Source organism: Oncorhynchus nerka, linkage group LG3 (genome assembly GCF_034236695.1).
Source record: "Oncorhynchus nerka isolate Pitt River linkage group LG3, Oner_Uvic_2.0, whole genome shotgun sequence".
Taxonomy (NCBI): domain Eukaryota; kingdom Metazoa; phylum Chordata; class Actinopteri; order Salmoniformes; family Salmonidae; genus Oncorhynchus; species Oncorhynchus nerka.
In genome coordinates, this window is record NC_088398.1 from 30,155,333 (window position 1) to 30,176,896 (window position 21,564).

Below are 21,564 nucleotides of genomic sequence, written 5' to 3' on the forward strand. Positions count from 1 at the left end.
TTACTGTCCCCACCACAACAAAATACTTAAATACATGTAATTTTGTTCTTAACGTTTAATTTAATATTATATTATTATTTAATACTGTAGAATTCCATTAATTCCTATGGAGGACTGCTCCTACTGGGGAGTGCCAATATGCCCCACCGTTGGCTTCAAAGCCTATCAATGGCCAATACATAGCATTAGCAATCCAATGTTTATATACATCGTTGGTTGGCACTAGCTCAAGACTGAGGGATACCAGTAATGTAACTAACTTTACATGACATAATCCTTACGAACGCGCGGAACCGTTTTTCAAGCTAAATTGTTTCGCAATATTAGGTATTATTAGGTATAAATTACTGCAGAGTGAGTATAACCGACTACAGCTAAAGTAGTCAAAAGCATGCACCTGCTATGCACGCATATTGTTGTTGAACGTGCGCCAGTCGTTATAGCACTCGAAGAGTGTTGTGCAGTGAATAGTGGCTAAATGCAAAGCCTACTGTATATAGGTTGGTCCATGCAAATAATGTTGCTATGGGTTGCTATGGAGATATTGCAGGATTTAGTGAAAATGAATTGTTTAATCCATTTAATTGGCCTTTAGAAATCATTGTACATAAATAAAATGTTTAATTTACAGATGTATTTTTCATCATGATATAAGGCCTGGCCTATTGCTCTGTATTGTGTGGTGGTTTTGCTGTCGCCGAGTCTCAGATGTGAGGGGAGCGCCCACCGTCTGCCACTCGTTCCCATTGGAACAGACAAAGGCTCCGAGGGCTGGCGGAGGATGCCGAGCTCAGGCCGGAAGATGTCTGTTTCTAATGTTTGGATGATGTATATTTCTAATGTTTGGCAGATTAAATAGCATATCGCCATGCAGCATAGGATTGTTGTGACAGACTGATGAAGCCGATAGTGGTTTGCGGGAGGACGCAGGCGCCACGCGGCGATTGATAAGAGTATGTGGGGTTCTGGTTTCGCCTCGTCCCGACCTTGTGTGGTTGAACTCGGGCGGAATCACAGTGTGCCCTTGGGGATATGTGGTTCCGACGAGCCTCACTCTCTTTATGGCTATATCGTCGCAATCCCTTTACGGGACTACGGTGGGATCATGTCGGGATTGGGTTCGGATTCCTGGTGGAAGAAGACCATCTATATCACCGGCGGTGCCCTCCTCGCGGCTGCTGCCTATCTATTACATGAGCTGCTCGCCATCAGGTAGGCTATACAATGGCAAACAAATATGCCACACATGACAACGGTATTTGTTCACATGATCAAATGTGTGCATTTGTGTGATGCTTGGGCTGTGTTTTGCGTAGGCCTAATATACAATATTCACAATAATGATCTAAAATGATAAACGCCTTTCATGCCCTCGGGGATGGGCTGGGTGTGCGCGCTTGCTGTCACCTCTGATCAGCTGCTCTTGACAGATCTCTGAATAACAGAATATTGCTGTCGTTTGTTCACATTTGTTCATGTATTCGCGGAATCATCTGTTCTTGCACTGTGGGCTAGATTGTACAGCTCTTTGATGATCTCGTTCCCAAGGAGGCAAGGACAGGTGATGGAAAAAAATAGTGGAAAGTGGAAAATCACGCGTCAGGTCTTGTGCCATGTCTTGAGCGTAAAATATTAATTTCTCTAGCGCTGCAGCAGTGGTGTCAGAATGTTTAGTGGAAGCGGACGTTTTGTAGCCTACTGTTGAATGAAATGCGTCTGGTTTAATCTCTGAGAGGGAAGATTAATCCAGGCCTATTGTTAACGTAATGAATGGCGCTACTGTCCCCAAGCAGTCCCCAGTCAAGCATTTAGGCCTATGGTACATTAGGCCTATGGTACATTCGGTAACGGTGGCTCCATATAATCTGTCACACACTCTAAGAGGACTAGTTTTTGCATTTCCTCATTTGGAACCATTTGTTGAATCACGTCGCATACGCCTACTACTGTCATGCTTCTACCATAGAAAACTACATGTTGACAGTAAATCTGCAGCATGTGTGTTATTCTATGCCACCCCTTTTGAGTGCTTCTTCCCTGTAAATCTAGGCCTAAATACAATAGTGTTTCTTCGACACGGTCCAGAATTTCCGCACCATTGGAAAAATGGACTGAGACGTCGCCTTTCGACCGTTTCGATGGTTTCAGCACCATGGACAGCGACATTTTGTGGGAATGTGACTTGTTTATCCGGTCGTAGACTGTCCTGCGCAAGACTATTGTACCGAAGACATAGCCTATACATTTTATTAGCCAAAGTAGGCTATCATGTATATACATGTCCTATTTATTTCCAGAAATTAATTGTATTTTCAAGGTGTTACAAAATGCCTGATGCATGATTTATTTGCCTGATGTAACTGACTTTAGATGGAGTCTATTCCTGCTCTCTTGGACATGATATGTGGCTATAATTCATCAAATGAATTTAGGTAAGAACTAGAGTCATTGCAAGGCAGCACGCCCCTGTACTGTAGGCTGTTTAATTATTGAAGCCTAAAGAGATGTCAGTGTCAGTCACCCACACCCTCCGTTTAAAAACTGTGGGGTAGAAATGTGAGGACTCAGATGTTCACAAGCACGATTCACCTCCTAGGCCTTGATTTCAAGGGTAGTAGAGGATTGAAATAGAAGTTCAGGCAAATCCTAGAGTTTCTTCTGCTGTAGTCCCATTGAATACCATGGAGTCAGTAGTATGATGAGGACTTTACCCTCTCAATATCTATCTAATGATCTTAAAATGGTGTATTGTATCTGTGTGTACTTGTGTGCAGGAGTGTTTAGACAGGTGACTTGAATATAGTGAGGGGACAGGTTGTTCTAGGGCCATTCAACAGTAACAGAATTACACTTTGACTTAGATTTGTCAACATTTATTTCACAATTTATGCCAACCCAAAACATTTGATTTTTAAAGTGTAACAAACCATACAACTCTATATGCACAAAGACTACTTTGAACAATTCACACAGAAGAGTTCACAAACTCACATTTACTGGAAGAGCTGTGCAGATGCAAAGTTTTGTAACAGAAAAAATCTCCCTCCGTTTTTAATGCGACCATGTTTTCCAAAAACGGTTCATTTATCTTAATTCTGAGCAGATATTTATCTGCAGAAAGAATGGGGTGTCAGCTATGACATGACACCTTGAGTTAGAATTGTTTTGTTTGTTATTGAACTACAGTAGGTGAAGTGGATTTACATCTGGTAATATAATTACAGTAACTCAATTACATAATGGGTTCATGATCTGTACTACACAAAAAATGCTAATTATAGATATTTAATATCATTATTTTCATGGTGGTGTATCCTGAAAAGGTAAACAAATGTAGAAATATGCATTATCCTTCTTTTGCATATTTGGGTATTATTCTACACAGTGGATATTATTGTATTGAGTTCCACCCCCCCCCCCCCCCCAAACAAGACCACATTTAAAACAATCATAGACGTCAATGTTTCACAAATTTGGACATCACAGTAGAGCACATTACAGTAGAGTTCAGCACAGTACTGTACAGTACACCACCTGTACTGTGCTCTACTGTACTGTGCTGTCCAAACCTGTGAAACATAAACATCTTTGATTTGTTCAGATTTGGTCTGGCAAGGATGGACTGACTAAATTCCAACTACTTTTCAATGTCCATGGATGTCCGGTGTCCGTCGGGGATCTGTGGGTGAGGATGCTGGGTACAGTAAATGGAAAGAGAGTAGGTTTCAGTAAGAGCCGGGGAGACATGACATTAACTGGAGAGAGAAAAAATAGAGAGCAGCAGAGAGAAAGGGAGGGGTTATCCAGACTGTCTTTACAGTCTTGCTTTGACCTGAGATACTGTATATAATGGCAAGATGGTCTTGTCTCTGCCCTAACAATGGGAGTTGTTGTCCCAAAGGCGGGAAGGCAGGCAGTCTGCTTATCGGTCCGCTTGTCGTGGACAGATTTTGACAGGAGTAAACCTTCTCGCTTCGCCTCTTCCTCTCTGATTTGACCAACAGGGGACGGAAAGGGAAAAACAGTTATGAGCTGAACATAACAGTATGCCAGTGGAAGGTAGGACAGTAAGCAGGTGACCCAAGTGTGATGCGACTTATATGATTTCCCATTTTAGCCAATTCAATTGCAGTAATTCTGTTACTGATTTTGCAGTAATTCCGGTACCGATTACAGAATTATGAGTTTTAATTTCTTAATTCATAGACCAACTTGATATCAGTAAAAACACTATAACTACTTGGTAGGTGTACATTTACTTGTAACTTCTGTGAAATGTCATTATCCTCCCTCGTGAAACATCTTAAAGATATGTGGGTTTTTGGGAATAGAATGTATAGATGCCTTAATTAAAAAATATATAGACTCTTCGCTTTTCTTTGACACACAATTTGACATGCTTCTATGAACTTCACATGTTGTTGCTCATCGGCCTTTGTATGGAAATGCACTGTGTGTAACACAGAGCTCAGGGAATTGAAGAATAGTTCCTCTCGCTGCTATGTCACCATGCTATAATATGCGCCAAGTGAGACCCTATCCTCCCAGTCAGATTACTAAGAGACAGAAACAGCGCTGTAACTAGTCTTACTCTCTCCTCTCTGATCTCCAATTAGGGTTGAGGTATGATATTGTTCTCAAAACCACAAACTGACCTGGGAATAGCTGTACTGTTGGCACAGAAACTTTGGATCACTTTTGAAGTGGCTGCCACAGAGATAACAATTGTTTTCAAGTATTTTATCTCATGGGGGCTCCCACCTGTGTAGTTTTCTGTTGCCTCAGTATAGCACACCTTTTCAGCTGGCATTTTTTCTCCCCGGGTGTTTTCCAGGAAGGAGCAAGAGTTGGACTCTAAAGATGCCATCATCCTCCATCAGTTCTCAAGGCCAAACACGGGGGTCCCCAGCCTCTCACCATTCTGCCTCAAGATGGAGACCTACCTACGCATGGTTGACCTGCCCTACCAGGTACAATAGTCTGTGTATGATAAAGTAGAACTGGAAAAGTACTGGTTTCCTGCACACAGATTAAGCCTACATTCCTGGACTTAAAAGCACTTTAAATGGAAATTCTCCTTATGCATGTTTTATGCAGACCCTTTTATGTCCAGGGTGTGAGTCTGGTAAACCAGTCCTACATATTCGGATACAACTAGAGTTTGTCAATTTCCCAGTGCTGAACCCCATTCTGTTCTCCCCCTTGCAGAACTACTTTGATGGGAAGCTCTCTCCACAGGGCAAGATGCCATGGATTGAGTATAACCGGCAGCAGGTGTCGGGGTCAGAGTTCATCATTGACTTCCTGGAAGAGAAGCTGGGCGTCAACCTCAACAAGAACCTCAGTCCCCAGGAAAGAGCCGTGTCCCGGGCTGTCACCAAGATGGTGGAGGAGCACCTCTACTGGTGACTCAGTCAATTAATATACCCACGGGTCCTCCAAAGCTACATTGGTGACTCCGTATGTCACAGCCATTCCCAAATTGCTCCCTACCCTCCCCCTTGGCCCTTAACCCTTGATTTTAGCATGTCTGAAGAGTTTAGATAGGTACACTAGATATACGGCAGGGTAGCCTAGTGGTTAGAGTGTTGGACTAGGAACCGGCAGGTTGCAAGTTCAAACCCCCGAGCTGACAAGGTACAAATCTGTCGTTCTGCCCCTGAACAGGCAGTTAACCCACTGTTCCTAGGCTGTCATTGAAAATAAGCATTTGTTCTTAACTGACTTGCCTAGTTAAATAAAGGTAAAATAAAATTTAAAAAATACAAATGTATGTGGATACCCCTTCAAATGAGTGGATTCAGCTATTTCAGCCACACCCGTTGCTGACAGGTGTATAAAATCGAGCACACTGCCATGCAATCTCCATAGCAAAATATTGGCAACAGAATGGCCTCACTGAAGAGCTCAGTGAATTTCAACATGGCACCGTCATAGGATGCCACCTTTCTAATAGGTCAGTTCGTCAAATGTCTGCCCTGCTAGAGCTGCCCCCGGTCAACTTATTGTGAAGTGGAAACGACTTGAAACAACGACAGCTCAGCCGTGATGCGGTAGGCCACACAAGCTCACAGAACGCGGCTGCCAAGTCCTGAAGCGAGCATAAAAAAAAAAGTATTTCCTCAGTTGCGACGCTCACTACCGAGTTCCAAACTGCCTCTGAAAGCAACGTCAGCACAAGAACTGTTCGTCAGACGCTTCATGAAAAGGTATTCCATGGCCAGGCATAATCGCCCAACATCAGTGCCCGACCTCACTAATGCTCTTGTGAAGCAAGTCCCCGCAGCAATGTTCCAACGTCTAGTGGAAAACCTTTCTAGGAGAGTGAAGGCTTTTATAGCAGCAAATGGGGGGGAACAACTCCACATTAATGCCCATGATTTTGGAATGAGATGTTCGACGAGCAGGTGTCCACATACTCTTGGTCATGAAGTGTAGACGCAGGGTAGTGGTGAAGTTTCCACCATATTGCTTCCACTGTACAGATGGGAAGAGATTGAAGGGTTAGGGCCAAGGGGAGGGTTGGCAATGACTTGGGACTGGCTAAGCTCGCTCACTCTAGTGTTCCCAAGTGGTCATCCACACAGCTACATTACCGATCTACTTACAGTATATAGAAGGGTGGGACTCCACATTATTGGTGAGTCACTGCTGGGCATCTATACTGGTGAGGCTTCTGCTGGGAAGTCACTGATCTTGCATTCCAAATGGCACCCTATTCCTGATATAGTGCACTACTTTGTAAGGAACAGGGTGCCATTTTGTACGCAGGCTGAGCCTTTCCCGGTTGGGGCCCAGGGAAAGGTAGTCGGATGAATGACACATCTACAAGCATTTGTGTCTGAGCATGAATGTCAAAGAAAAGAGGGCATACTTGCTCATCAAGCTCTTTTTTACAATATTTACAGGGCGAGAAATCAGTCGGTAACATCAGATCTTGTGAATCTCATTCAGAACCAGAGCCATGAATTGGAGGGGGGCGGGGGTTCCATAATATTGCTCTGCAGCTGTGAGTAAGGGGTCATTCATATAACTCTAAGTTCCACTCCCTTTCTCTTGCTCTCTGTTTTTCTCCCATCTTCTTTTCCCCTTATCACCTTCTTCTCTACTCTCTCTCCTCTTTCCCCCTCCCTCTTGCAGGCTGTGTTTACTATTGATTACATTATTAATGGCTGTGCAGGACTATGGGGCTGCTTGTTGCTCTGTTTGGCCAGCTGAGGTTAGCAGCATGGGTCACAGCATGCTGAGATCATATACAGCTCTTCAGGCCCGTAAATTAGCATGATTGATGTTGCTATGACAACATGAAGAGGAAGGCTGCTCTGTGACAGAGATATGCCTCAGGGTCCAGATTCATAAAACCTCCTTAACTATAGACTTATGAAGAAAGTTAAGCAAAGTTGATATTCCTCAAAGGTTATTGGACATTTATTGCTCTATTTCTTATGTTTCTCCTTAAGCAAGAAGTTAAGAAGAAATTAGATTATTGAAAATACAATTCTGGGATTTGTTCTTAATTCCAAAATAGCTAAACCCTTAAATTCAGGGCAGTAAGAGACTATGCTCATGAAAGCAATTGAACATGTTAAATTCACTCACTTATTTTAAACCCAAGAACATCTTAGAACAGTAATCTCTGTAGGAAATATGTTAACATGATTGCCATTAATAGCTCCCTAAATCGGTTGCCTATAGCAACAAACATCTTAAGAAGATGCGTTAGAAGATATTTGAGAAGTTTGTAAGAAAATCTTGAAACCTAAAGATATTGTTGAGGAATTTCACTTACGAATTAACTTATGCACTTCTTCTTTTTTTTCTTAAGAAGCTTTTGTGTAAGAGGTGTTTTGTGAATCTGGGCCCTGGTCTGGGAGATTGTGCTGTTAGTTCACAACGTACGTGTACTGTGTATTAAGTTCAGTGTCTGGTTTAGTAAAGATTGTCATTTGTCTTCCATTCCTATTGTGTAGAGCTCGAGTTGTCATAAATAAGTGCACTGTTTAATGATATTGAAATCATTTAAATAGGTATATGATTTGATCTCAGGTTGATCTCAGGTTGATCTCGGGGTTTGTCTGGTTTAGCCCCTGAAGCAAATTTCCCCTCAGATCCTTTTCAAGACAGCTCAATCTTTTTTTTGTCTAGAGAGCTGACTGTTAATTATCACAATACATTCATTGCTTTTGTCCTGATAATTGAAGGTGAATTGTTCATTCAAAATGTCTCTGTGATCTCATTGCCTTAGAGTGGTGGAGCAGGTGATGGAGATGGTATGGTAAAATAAAAAACACAACACATTATCAAATCAAACTTTATTTGTCACATGCGCCGGATACAACAAGTGTAGACTTTACCGTGAAATTCTTACTTACAAGCCCTTATTAACCAACAGTGCAGTTCAAGAAGAAGGAAATATTTACCATGTAGACTCAAATAAAAAGTAATAATAAAAAGTAACACAATAAGAATAACAAAAACGAGGCTATATACAGGGGGCACCGGTACAGAGTCCTTGTGCAGGCTAGTTGATGTAATCTGTACATCTAGGTGGGGGTGAAGTGACTATGCAAAGATAACAAACAGCGAACATACAACAGTGTACAAAAGGGGGGGGGGGGGGTCAATGTAAATTGTCCGGTGGCGATTTTATGAATCGTTCAGCTTGGGGCGAGAAGCTGTTGAGGAGCCGTTTGGTCCTAGACTTGGTGCCCCGGTACAGCTTGCCGTGTGGTAGCAGAGAAAACAGGGACTGGAGTCTCTGATAATTTTATGGGCTTTCCTCTGACACCGCCTATTATCAAACAATCAAATGTAGTTATAAAGCCCATCTTACATCAGCTGATATCACAAAGTGCTGTACAGAAACCCAGCCTAAAATCCCAAACAGCAAGCAATGCAGGTGTAGAAGCACGGTGGCTAGGAAAAACTCCCTAGAAAGGCCCTAACCTAGGAAGAAACCCAGAGAGGAACCAGGTTATGAAGGGTGGCCAGTCCTCTTCTGGCTGTGCTGGGTGGAGATTATAACAGAACATGGCCAAGATGTTCAAAAGCTCATAGATGATGAGCAGGGTCAGCAGGGTATTATATAGCTCCTGGATGGCAGGAAGCTGGGCTCCAGTGATGAACTGGGCCGTTCGCATTACCCTCTGTAGCGCCTTACGGTCAGATGTCGAGCAGTTGCCATACCAGGCGGTGATGCAACCGGTCAGGATTCTCTCGATGGTGCAGCTATAGAACCTTTTGAGCATCTGTGGACCCATGACAAATCTTTTTCTCCTGTGGGGGAAAAGGTTTTGTCATGCCCTCTTCACTACAGTCGTGGTATGTTTGGACCATGATAGCTTGTTGGTGATGGGGACACCAAGGAACTTGAAACTCTCGACCCGCTCCACTACAGCCCCATCAATGTTAATGGGGGCCTGTTTGGCCCGCCTTTTCCTGTAGTCCACGATTAGCTCCTTAGTCTTGCTCACATTGAGGGAGAGGTTGTTGTCCTGGCACCACACTGCCAGTTCTCAGACCTCCTCCATATAGGCCGTCTCATCGTTGTCGGTGATCAGGCCTACCACTGTTGTCAGCAAACATAATGACGGTGTTGGAGTTGTGTTTGGCCACACAGTCGTGGGTGAACAGGGAATACAGGAGGGGACTAAGTACACACCCCTGAGGGGCCCCAGTGTTAAGGATCAGCGTGGCAGATGTGTTGTTGCCTACTCTTACAACATGGGGGCGGCCTGTCAGGAAGTCCAGGATCCAATTGCAGAGGGAGGTGTTTAGTCCAAGAGTCCTTAGCTTAGTGATGAGCTTCGTGGGCACTATGGTGTTGAACGCTGAGCTGTAGTCAATGAACAGCATTTTCACATACAGTTGAAGTCAGAAGTTTACATACGCTTAGGTTGGAGTCCTTCAAACTCAATTTCAACCACTCCACAAATTTCTTGTTAACAAACTATAGTTTTGGCAAGTCGGTTTGGACATTTTTCCAACAATTGTTTACAGACAGATTATTTCACTTATAATTCACTGTATCACAATTCCAGTGGGTCAGAAGTTCACATACACTAGTTGACTGTGCCTTTAAACAGCTTGGAAAATTCTAGAAAATGATGTCATGGCTTTTGTCAATTGGAGGTGTACCTGTGAATGTATTTCAAGGCCTACCTTAAAACCCAGTGCCTCTTAGCTTGACATCATTGGAAAAATCTAAAGAAATCAGCCATGGCCTCAGAAAAAAAATTGTCTGGTTCATCATTGGGAGCAATTTCCAAACGCCTGAAGGTACCACGTTCATCTGTACAAGCAACAGTACGCAAGTATAAACACCATGGGACCACGCAGCCGTCATACCGCTCAGGAAGGAGACGCGTTCTGTCTCCTAGAGATGAACTTACTTTGTAGCGAAAAGTGCAAATCAATCTCAGAACAGCAAAGGACCATAACGGACCCTCCACCTCCAAATCGATCCCGCTCCAGAGTACAGGCCTCTGTGTAACGCTCATTCGTTCAACGATAAATGCGAATCCGACCATCACCCCAGGTGAGACAAAACCGCTACTCGTAAGTGAAGAGCACTTTTTGCCAATCCTGTCTGGTCCAGTGACGGTGGGTTTGTGCCCATAGGCGACGTTGTTGCCAGTGATGTCTGGTGAGGACCTGATTACAACAGGCCTACAAGCCCCCAGTCCAGCCTCTCTCAGCCTATTGCGGACAGTCTGAGCAGTGATGGAGGGATTGTGCGTTCCTGGTGTAACTCGGGCAGTTGTTGTTGCCATCCTGTTCCTGTCCCACAGGTGTGATGTTCGGATGTACCGATGCTGTGCAGGTGTTGTTACATGTGGTCTGCCACTGTGAGGACGATCAGCTGTCCATCCTGTCTCCCTGTAGCGCTGTCTTAGACGTCTCACAGTACGGACATTGCAATTTTTTGCCCTGGCCACATCTGCAGTCCTCATGCCTCCTTGCAGCATGCCTAAGGCACGTTCATGCAGATGAGCAGAGAACCTGGGCATATTTATTTTTGTGTTTTTCAGAGTCAGTAGAAAGATTAACATTAACAATGTCTACACTGTATTTCTGATCAACTTGATGTTATTTTAATGGACAAAAAATGTGCTTTTCTTTCAAAAACAAGGACATTTCTAAGTGAGTGTGTGTGTGTATGTATGTATGTATGTATGTATGTATGTATGTACGTACGTACGTACGTACGTACGTACGTGTATATATACAGTCATGGCAAATAGTTTTGAGAACGACATAAATATGAATTTTCACAAAGTCTGCTGCCTCAGTTTGTTTGATGGCAATTTGTATATACTCCAGAATGGCTGTCTCAGCCTCCAGTATTTATGCTGCAGTAGTTTATGTGTCGGGGGGCTAGGGTCAGTTTGTTATATTTACATTTACATTTAAGTCATTTAGCAGACGCTCTTATCCAGAGCTACTTACTTCTCCTGTCCTATTCGGTGTCCTGTGTGAATCTTTGTGTGCGTTCTCTAATTCTCTCATTCTCTCTTTCTTTCTCTCTCTCGGAGGCCCTGAGCCCTAGGACCATGCCCCAGGACTACCTGACATGATGACTCCTTGCTGTCCCCAGTCCACCTGGCCGTACTGCTGCTCCAGTTTCAACTTCCACCTGACCGTGCTGCTGCTCCAGTTTCAACTGTTCTGCCTTATTATTATTCGACCATGCTGGTCATTTATGAACATTTGAACATCTTGGCCGTGTTCTGTTATAATCTCCACCCGGCACAGCCAGAAGAGGACTGGCCACCCCACATAGCCTGGTTCCTCTCTAGGTTTCTTCCTAGGTTTTGGCCTTTCTAGGGAGTTTTTCCTAGCCACCGTGCTTCTACACCTGCAGTGCTTGCTGTTTGGGGTTTTAGGCTGGGTTTCTGTACAGCACTTTGAGATATCAGCTGATGTATGAAGGGCTATATAAATAAATTTGATTTGATTTGATATGAAGAGTGATCAGATGAATTGCAATTAATTGCAAAGTCCCTCTTTGCCATGCAAATGAACTGAATCCCCCAAAAACATTTCCACTGCATTTCAGCCCTGCCAGAAAAGGTCCAGCTGACATCATGTCAGTGATTCTCTCGTTAACACAGGTGTGAGTGTTGACGAGGACAAGGCTGGAGATCACTCTGTCATTCTGATTGAGTTCAAATAACAGACTGGAAGCTTCAAAAGGAGGGTGGTGCTTGGAATCATTGTTCTTCCTCTGTCAACCATGGTTACCTGCAAGGAAACACGTGCCATCATCATTGCTTTGCACAAAAGGGCTTCACAGGCAAGGATATTGCTGCCATTAAGATTGCACCTAAATCAACCATTTATCGGATCATCAAGAACTTCAAGAAGAGTGGTTCAATTGTTGTGAAGAAGGCTTCAGGGCGCCCAAGAAAGTCCAGCAAGCGCCAGGACCGTCTCCTAAAGTTGATTCAGCTGTGGGTTTGGGGCACCACCAGAGCTTGCTCAGGAATGGCAGTAGGCAGGTGTGAGTGCATCTGAGGCAAAGACTTTTGGAGGATGGCCTGGTGTTAAAAAGGGCAGCAAAGAAGCCACTTCTCTCCAGGAAAACCATCAGGGACAGACTGATATTCTGCAAAAGGTACAGGGATTGGACTGCTGAGGACTGTGGTAAAGTCATTTTCTCTGATGAATCCCCTTTCCGATTGTTTGGGGCATCCGGAAAAAAAGCTTGTCCGGAGAAGACAAGGTGAGCGCTACCATCAGTCCTGTGTCATGCCAACAGTAAAGCATCATGAGACCATTCCTGTGTGGAGTTGCTTCTCAGCCAAGGGAGTGGGCTCACTCACAATTTTTCCTAAGAACACAGCCATGAATGAAGAATGGTACCAACACATCCTCCCAGAGCATCTTCTCCCAACCATCCAGGAACAGTTTAGTGACAAACAATGCCTTTTTCAGCATGATGGAGCACCTTGCCATAAGGCAAAAGTTATAACTAAGTGGCTCGGGGAACAAAACATTGATATGTTGTGTCCATGGCCAGGAAACTCCCCAGACCTTAATCCCATTGAGAACTTGTGGTCAATCCCCAAGAGGCGGGTGGACAAACACAAACCCACAAATTCTGACAAAACTCCAAGCATTGATTATGCAAGAATGGACTGCCATCAGTCAGGATGTGGCCCAGAAGTTAATTGACAGCATGCCAGGGCGGATTGCAGAGGTCTTGAGAAAGAAGGGTCAACTCTGCAAATATGGACTCTTTGCATCAACTTCATGTAATTGTCAATAAAAGCCTTTGATACTTATGAAATGCTTGTAATTATACCTCAGTATTCCATAGTAACATCTGACAAAAATATCTAAAGACACTGAGGCAGCAGACTGTGAAAATTAATATTTGTGTCATTCTCAAAACTTTTGGCCACGACTGTATGTATGTGTATGTATGTATATATATATATATATATATATATATATGGATTGGAAATGATGCAATTACGTTGACAATTACGTTGATGGAACCTACAATCTATCTACATATTAAAGCAGTTATTGAGACCGTTATTCCGTACTTTCTCTCAGCTGCCTGTCTCCCTGCCACCCTGTTTTACTGCCTACTGGGCTGCCAGAGGCCTACAACACAGTGTATATCAGGCAGCCTGGATTCACCTGCTCAGTCTGTCATGGAAAGAGCAGGTGATCCTAATGTTTTGTACACACAGTGTGTGTGTTTCCATATGATTGTACTATACTACCCCTGGGATAATAACCTGTATTATGCTTGTGTATATTTGTGTTTCTAAACAGGACAATAGCCTATTGCCAGTGGGTAGACAACCTGGAGGAGACCCAGAAGATGCTGTCAGTCACTGGTCCTCTCGGTGACATGCTAAAGTGGATCCTCAGCCACCTGAACAGCAGCATGGTGCAAAGGGAGATGTACGGCCATGGCATCGGACGCTTCTCCAAGGAGGAGGTCTACAAGCTGATGGAGAAGGACATGCGCACGCTGGCCGAACTGCTCGGTATGTATGGAGGGGTACAGGTGGATGGGAGGGTAGGGGTAGACAGAGGGTTAATCCCAAATCAACCTATAGGCACTACCCTTAGGCCTAGGCACTTGTGTAGATATGAGAGGATCGGACAGGTGTAAGCAATCTTAGCGAAAATTCTACCTGGCCCATCAGAGTGCAAAATGGAGCAACAACCATATTGCTTACAGCGATCCAATCCTCTCAGATCTACACAAATACCCAGGTGGTAGGGACTAGGGGTTGATTTGGGATTCAGGGAGAGACTAGGGGCAATTGAAGAACAACTGATGATGTTGCCAATTTCTCAACGCTCTCACAGTATTGTCAGTGTTGAGGAATTGGCTACTGATGGAGATATGTGGAACAATGGGAAAGGAAGGCTTTCTAATCATCCAGTATCATTTATAACATGGGGTCAGTTGAAGTTCACTGTAAGATTGACTTTGTTGTGGGGTATGTCCTTTATGCAGAGCTCCATTTTACCCTCTTCCACTCTCTAGTGGTGAGACACTGTATATGCACTGTGCTTCCAACTACATTAGGTATTTCAAATGTATTTTAGTCGGGAAAAGAGCAGAGAATGTCTATTGATTTTAGCATAAACTCTTTGCAAGGTGGTAAACTGTAGTGTAATATGTGCAATCTGAAACGACTTTATAATGCTTTGAATATAAGTCCCCCCCCCCCATCCACCAACAACCAACAAAATTAACAAAAGAGAGACAAAGGAAAACAACAATGCAAAAAACAAAGGCCATTTTTAAACAATGGATGAGCTTTTCTTCGTAATCTACTTGAGAATTATTTAGGGTTCAAGTAAAACTTTTGAATAAGTGAAGTTATTATAGAGAGGTTTAGTGCTTTTATATTGAATAATCTCAACCCACCCAGTTCATATTCATTATAGAGAGAGGCACGCTTTATCTTGTCTGGTTTAACGTCTCAGATAAAGTGAAATATTTTTTGCTCATATGATTTGAAAAACGAATCATCTGGAGTAGGCAGCGCCATAAGTAAGTGAGTAAACTGAGATATGACTAAGGAGTTAATCAGGGCAATTTTCACATAAATAGTTGCAGGATCTGGTCTATTTTTACAAGTTTTCTATTGAAATTCATTATAGAGAGCTCATTTGATATATTTTGTGAAATGAATACCAAGTATGTCTACTTCACCGTCAGCCCATTTTATAGGTAAACTGCAGAGTGATGTAAAAAAAAAAAATATATATATTTTTTTTAAAGATCCAATACGTAATATAGTACACTCATAATTAGGTTTTTAGTCCAGAGAGTCCAGAAAAGTTAACTAGATCTTCAATGAGACATTGCAAAGATCGGACCCTTTTTAAAAATGTTGCCTAAAATGACATACCCAAATCTAACTGCCTGTAGCTCAGCACCTGAAGCAAGGATATGCATATTCTTGATACCATTTGAAAGGAAACACATACGTTTGTGGAAATGTGAAATTCATGTAGGAGAATATGACACATTAGTTCTGGTAAAAGATAATACATTGGGGAAAAAACATGTTTTTTTTGTTGTTTTATGTTCCGTCACCTTTGAAATGCAAGAGAAAGGCCAATATATGACTTGGGAATCTAGGCGCAATTTAGATTTTGGCCACTAGATGGCACCAGTGTATGTGCAAAGTTAGACTGACTCAATGAACCACTGCTCAAATGTGCCTAATTGGTTTATCAATACATTTAAGTTCATAACTGTGCACTCTCCTCAAACAATAGCATGGTATTATTTCACTGTAATAGCTACTGTAAATTGGACAGTGCAGTTAGACTAACAAGAATTTAAGCTTTCTGCCCATATCAGATATGTTTATGTCCTGGGAAATGTTCTTGTTACTTACAACCTCATGCTAATCACATTAGCCCACGTTAGCTCACCCGTCCCGCAGGGGCAAAACCAATCCTGTAGAGGTTACTATAAAACTTGGATGTAGAGTGAGTTTCCTGTAAACAGTATATGTTATATTTATTTTCTTTTAGCCACGTAAAGACTGATATTTTTTTAAAGAATTTGCTAAACCATTAGAATTATAACTGGCTATACTTATTTTACTCCTTACCATAACTAGATACTATTCTCAGTCTAAATTGACCATAATTAGTGCTTGTAAGGTTACTGCCGTAAGAGGTATTATAACGGTCATTTGAGATTTCAAATGTCTGATATTTAGGATTCAAGAAACAGGTTCTAGCAATAATTGTTTTATTCCCTTGCCTGTTTGCCTGTGAGCCAATGCCACAGATGTTAGAAAATGTTGTTCAAATATTGTGTGTAGTAAATCTGAGTAGGTTGATGTGTATGATATTGGATGTGATTTAGTGAGAGTGTGTAGGATGTCTGGATAAGAGTACGACTATCAAGTGTGATGTCTAAATAAATAATAACCTAGCCAATTTGCATGGTTGAGTGTCTGTGTGTAACATGAAATGAGTATAGCCTTAATATTCAAGATCATAACTGTAATCCATATCGTATCACCATCATAGTTTCATCGTAATTACCTCTAACAGAATTTTCATAGAAAAACACATCCCAGCATTTCCATAACACTTGACGTTTCACATGATCATGAAAGAGTCCTTGCATTACTATAGAGACGGCTTCACTACTGTACAAAGGTATCCCATACAATATGTTGTTATTATTTCCCAATGTCCCTGTTCTGATATCTTCCCCTTGCTTGTTGTAAACATAGATAAACATGTAGACAAAGACATAGAAAAGATAGATAAACAAAAAAACATATTCATTATAGAAAAGTTCTCGACAATAGTGAGAGGTAGAGAGAGAGAGAGAGATCAAGTGTGTGTGTGTTCATATCAACTTCATAGTTCTCAGATATTTTTACAGTTCCCATACTTTTTTTACTTCGTAACCTGACATCCCCGTAGAATTTAGTACAGCCACGGTGTTATGGAGCTGTCTCGGAAGAGCTGTCCCATCTATAAAGTGTGTGTCCCCAATGAGAAGGCACGCTTACCCTTCTCCCGCCTCTGCTCTGTACAGGATACAGCCTCTTCGGACATTCGTTTATCTCCCGGGGAAATTGGTCATTGAGACCGAATTTGGTCCATTTAAGCTCCCTTTCCCTGCTTTTGATCAGCTCCTTTTGTTGGTGGTGTTCAAAATTTTCGATGATAGGTCGGGGGACTCTTGGTCTTGTTACTCCGAGTCTGTGCACTCGGTGGAAAGACACCTTGTTTACAGTCTCTAGAGAAGAAGTTTCAAGGTGGATTGCATGAACTCTGATCGCCCCCTCTGGATTATTGGATGGGTCCTCAGGAATCCCAGAAAATATTAGATTTTCACTCATGCTGCGGCTTTGTATGTCTAGTTGCGACTCCCTCACCACCCTGTTTTCCCTGAGTAGACAATCCATGTTGGAATCGATAGTTACTTTGGCTGTGAGTGCCTTGTTCTCTCCTTGAAGTGTGAGAATTTCACTCTGGCTAAACTCCAAACTCCCACACAGCCCTGCTATCTCCTCACACAGTTTTTCAAGTGTTGCATGGATTCCAGCAAGAGCATTATCCTCTACATTCTTTTTTTGTCGGGTTAAAATATTTTGTGAGTTAGCCGGATCTTTCCACGATGGAGTATGTTGTTCCTCCATAACACAATGCTGTTGATACTCGTCGATTTCCCTCAGGATCTCCTTAGTATCCAGGTTGGCTCTGATCTGCAACCAGTTGTTTACAAATGTTTTAAACGCTGCGTCTTTCCCACGACGACAGAAGATGTAATCATGAGTTGCAAAATGCGCAATCCCACTTCCATACACAATTGTTTTCGCTGTTTTGTTTGTAATTTACAGGCTGCTCCGTGAAGAGTCTGAGGCACTCAGCAGGCTTTTCTTATCGTGTTCTCTTATAGTTGGCTGATGGTTGGTTTGATATATGTTACTGACCCCAGCTGTTCATCTGTCCTGCAGGAGATAAGAAGTACTTCATGGGGCCTAAGATGTCGACAGTAGACGCTGCTGTGTTTGGTCACCTGGCCCAGGCCATGTGGACACTACCTGGCACACAACCTGAACAGCTCATCAAAGGTCAGTTCAATCTCTCAGCCTCTGTGAAATGTTTTACTCATACTCACAATACCAAAGCATCATAATTGATTGATTTTGAAAGTGTGCCTTGTGATTGTGTTACTGTTATGTTGTTATCGAGATTGTGTAACACATTCTGTACCTAATGTATTATTCTATAGATTTAAAGGCAGGTGTAGAATAGGATGCAATGTCCTCCTTTTTTATCCAAGTGTACTTGCCTATGTCTTCCACTAGATGACAGTGAAAGACTGTAATGTGCAGTGTTGTTGCACATTTGCTCGTCATGGTTTCAGTCTTTAGAGAATGTTTGATCAGAGATCAAAGACCAGTCTATTTTCATTTTCGAACTGTACAAAATCTGACAATCAAAGTTTGAATAGGAAATCAAAGGATACTCTGACACGGATGTACATTTTCCTTGAGTACCGATGTTGGAACCTGTACTTCCTCTATTCCCTGTCCACTGTGTTTTAGGCGAGCTCGTCAACTTGGCCATGTTCTGTGAGCGCATGCGCAGAAAGTTCTGGCCTGAGTGGTTTGTGGACATAGAGGACCTGTGCTATGACGGAGCAGACACTGACAGCAGCCAGGGCTCTCCTACATGCCTGATGGACTTTGGCCTGTTCTCCCGGACAGACACCATGGAGGAGAGTGAAGCCTCTGACAAACACACACACTCACACACTCACTCCCCCGATACGGACCATTCGCTGTTCGACTCAGACGTGGGCACGGGCTCGGAGAACGAGCCGCAGCTCAAGTGTGACCCTCCTAGTCCTGACCCTCCTAATTCTGCCCCTTCCAACCCCAGTCCCAAACCTCCCAACCCTTGACCCATCCTCATCCAGTGAGGTGGGGTGGTTTTGGCTGGGGCGGTCAGACGGCCGGAACGTCAAACTAATCAGGGCGCTGCTATCTGGATTGGCATCATAGAGCTGCGGAACACAGAGGCACAGTTCTCGCTTCTGCTGCTGCCTCTCCCTCTCTTCCAGAGATCTGTGCTCACACATGGAGGCACAGTTATATTCCATGATGACTGAAAACTATATCCTAACAATGTAATATCAGTGCACTCAGACAAACTGGGTATTTGTATGCAGAGCGTATAAATCGAACCCCATGTTACATGCGTTGCATTATGATTTCCTCACCCCTAGTGATGGTGACATTGCCAACATGTCACAATCACAGACGTTGCCTTATTTGTGTCAGTTGTCCCAGGGTACAGGCTAGCGTGAAACATTTTGAGAGAGATTGTTGGTGGAAACAGGTGTGTGTCTGTCCATGGAATACAGGCAACACGGCTGTTTCTTAGAAATGTAAATAGTGAAAGAGAGACCATGATAATGGTGATGGTAGCAGAAACATGAAATCACTGGATTTTAGAGAACAGGGGTCAGTCATTTGCTAAGACTTGGACACATATTGTAAAGTGATATATATATATATATATATATATATATATATATATATAAAGAGTCTGCTTACTATGGCGGCTGCTCTAGTCTGTGTCTTACTAACGGTGGGCTATTCTACCAGTAGTCCTAAGGTTTGTGGCTTGCTGCTGAGCATCAGCCACAATCACTGGCCTTTCCATCAACCATTTGTGTCTAACTTCACTCTAGTAAAGGAGATTGGGATGCGCAAAAGGAACTGGAGATGTAACACTCTTGTCCGAGTACACCAGTACAGGCTGGTTGTAGAGCCGACTCTTGTATCTCACCACTAGAGGGTGCTCTATCTATACATTCATCCTGCTGTCTATTTAGCTCTATGGTCTCGAGTCCTGCAGTTTTTGCCACTTGGAATGTTAAAGGCCCAGTGCAGTCAAAGCGTGACATTCCTGTGTTTTATACAGTTGAAGTCGGAAGTTTACATACACTTGGGTTGGAGTCATTACAATTCGTTTTTCAACCACTCCACAAATTTCTTGATAACAAACTATAGTTTTGGCAAGTCGGTTAGGACATCTACTTTGTGCATGACACAAGTAATTTTTCCAACAATTGTTTACAGACAGATTATTTCACTTATAATTCACTGTATCACAATTCCAGTGGGTCAGAAGTTCACATACACTAGTTGACTGTGCCTTAAAACAGCTTGGAAAATTCCAGAAAATTATGTTATGGCTTTAGAAGCTTCTGATAGGCTAATTTACATTATTTGAGTCAATTGGAGGTGTACCTGTGGATGTATTTGAAGGCCTACCTTCATACTCAGTGCCTCTTTGCTTGACATCATTGGAAAATCAAAAGAAATCTTCCAAGACCTCAGACATTTTTTTTTACACCTCCACAAGTCTGGTTCATCCTTGGGAGCAATTTCCAGATGCCTGAAGGCACCACGTTCATCTGTTCAAACAATAGGACGCAAGTATAAACACCATGGGACCACGCAGCCGTCATACCGCTCAGGGAGGAGACTCATTCTCTCTCCTAGAGATGAACGTACTTTGGTGCGAAAAGTGCAAATCAATCCCTGAACAACAGCAAAGGACCTTGCGAATATGCTGGATGAAACAGGTACAGAAGTATCTATATCCACAGTAAAATGAGTCCTATATCGACATAACCTGAAAGGCCGCTCAGCAAGGAAGAAGCCACGGCTCCAAAACCGGCATAAAAAATGCCAGACTACAGTTTGCCACTGCACATGGGGACAAATATGGTACTTTTTTGAGAAATGTCCCCTGGTCTGATGAAACAAAAATAGAACTGTTCAGCCATAATGACCATCGTTATATTTGGAGGAAAAAGGGGGAGGCTTGCAAGCAACATCTCAAGACATCAGTCAGGAAGTTAAAGCTTGGTCGGAAATGGGTTTTCCAAATGGCCAATGACCCTAAACATACTTCCAAAGTTGTGGCAAAATGGCTTAAGGACAACAAAGTCAAGGTATTGGAGTGGCCATCACAAAGCCCTGACCTCAATCCCATAGAAAATTTGTGGGCAGAACTGAAAAAGCGTGCGCGAGCAAGGAGGCCTACAAACCTGACTCAGTTACACCAGCTCTGTCAGGAGGAATGGGCCAGAATTCACCCAGCTTATTGTGGGAAGCTTGTGGAAGGCTACCTGAAACGTTTGACCCAAGTTAAACAATTTAAAGGCAATGCTACCAAATACTAATTGAGTGTAGGTAAACTTCTAACCCACTGGGAATGTGATGAAAGAAATAAAAGCTGAAATAAATAATTGTCCTACTATTATCCTGACATTTCACATTCTTAAAATAAAGTGGTAATCCTAACTGACCTAAAACAGGCAATATTTACTAGGATTAAATGTCAGGAATTGTGAAAAACTGAGTTTAAATGTATTTGGCTAAGGTGTATGTAAACTTCTGACTTCAACTTTATATATTTCCACACTGAGGTTGGAATGATATTGTGAAAATGATGATAATACCCTTTTAATATAACAGCTGTTTGAAAAGACTGCCTGAAATGTCAGTCAGTTTTGGTGGGATG

The 21,564-nt window shown here is 42.7% G+C and overlaps 1 protein-coding gene across 1 annotated transcript; it reads left to right on the plus strand.

Moving 5' to 3' along the window:
* The first annotated feature begins 780 nt into the window (after positions 1 to 780).
* LOC115106531 (failed axon connections homolog) lies at positions 781 to 19,510 on the plus strand. The gene is made up of 6 exons (XM_029629365.2): positions 781 to 1,212; positions 4,835 to 4,970; positions 5,209 to 5,405; positions 13,789 to 14,006; positions 17,976 to 18,092; positions 18,570 to 19,510. Exons 1-6 carry the CDS (start codon positions 956 to 958, stop codon positions 18,926 to 18,928), a joined length of 1,284 nt encoding a protein of 427 aa, XP_029485225.1. The 5' UTR covers positions 781 to 955; the 3' UTR covers positions 18,929 to 19,510.
* The last annotated feature ends 2,054 nt before the right edge of the window (positions 19,511 to 21,564 follow it).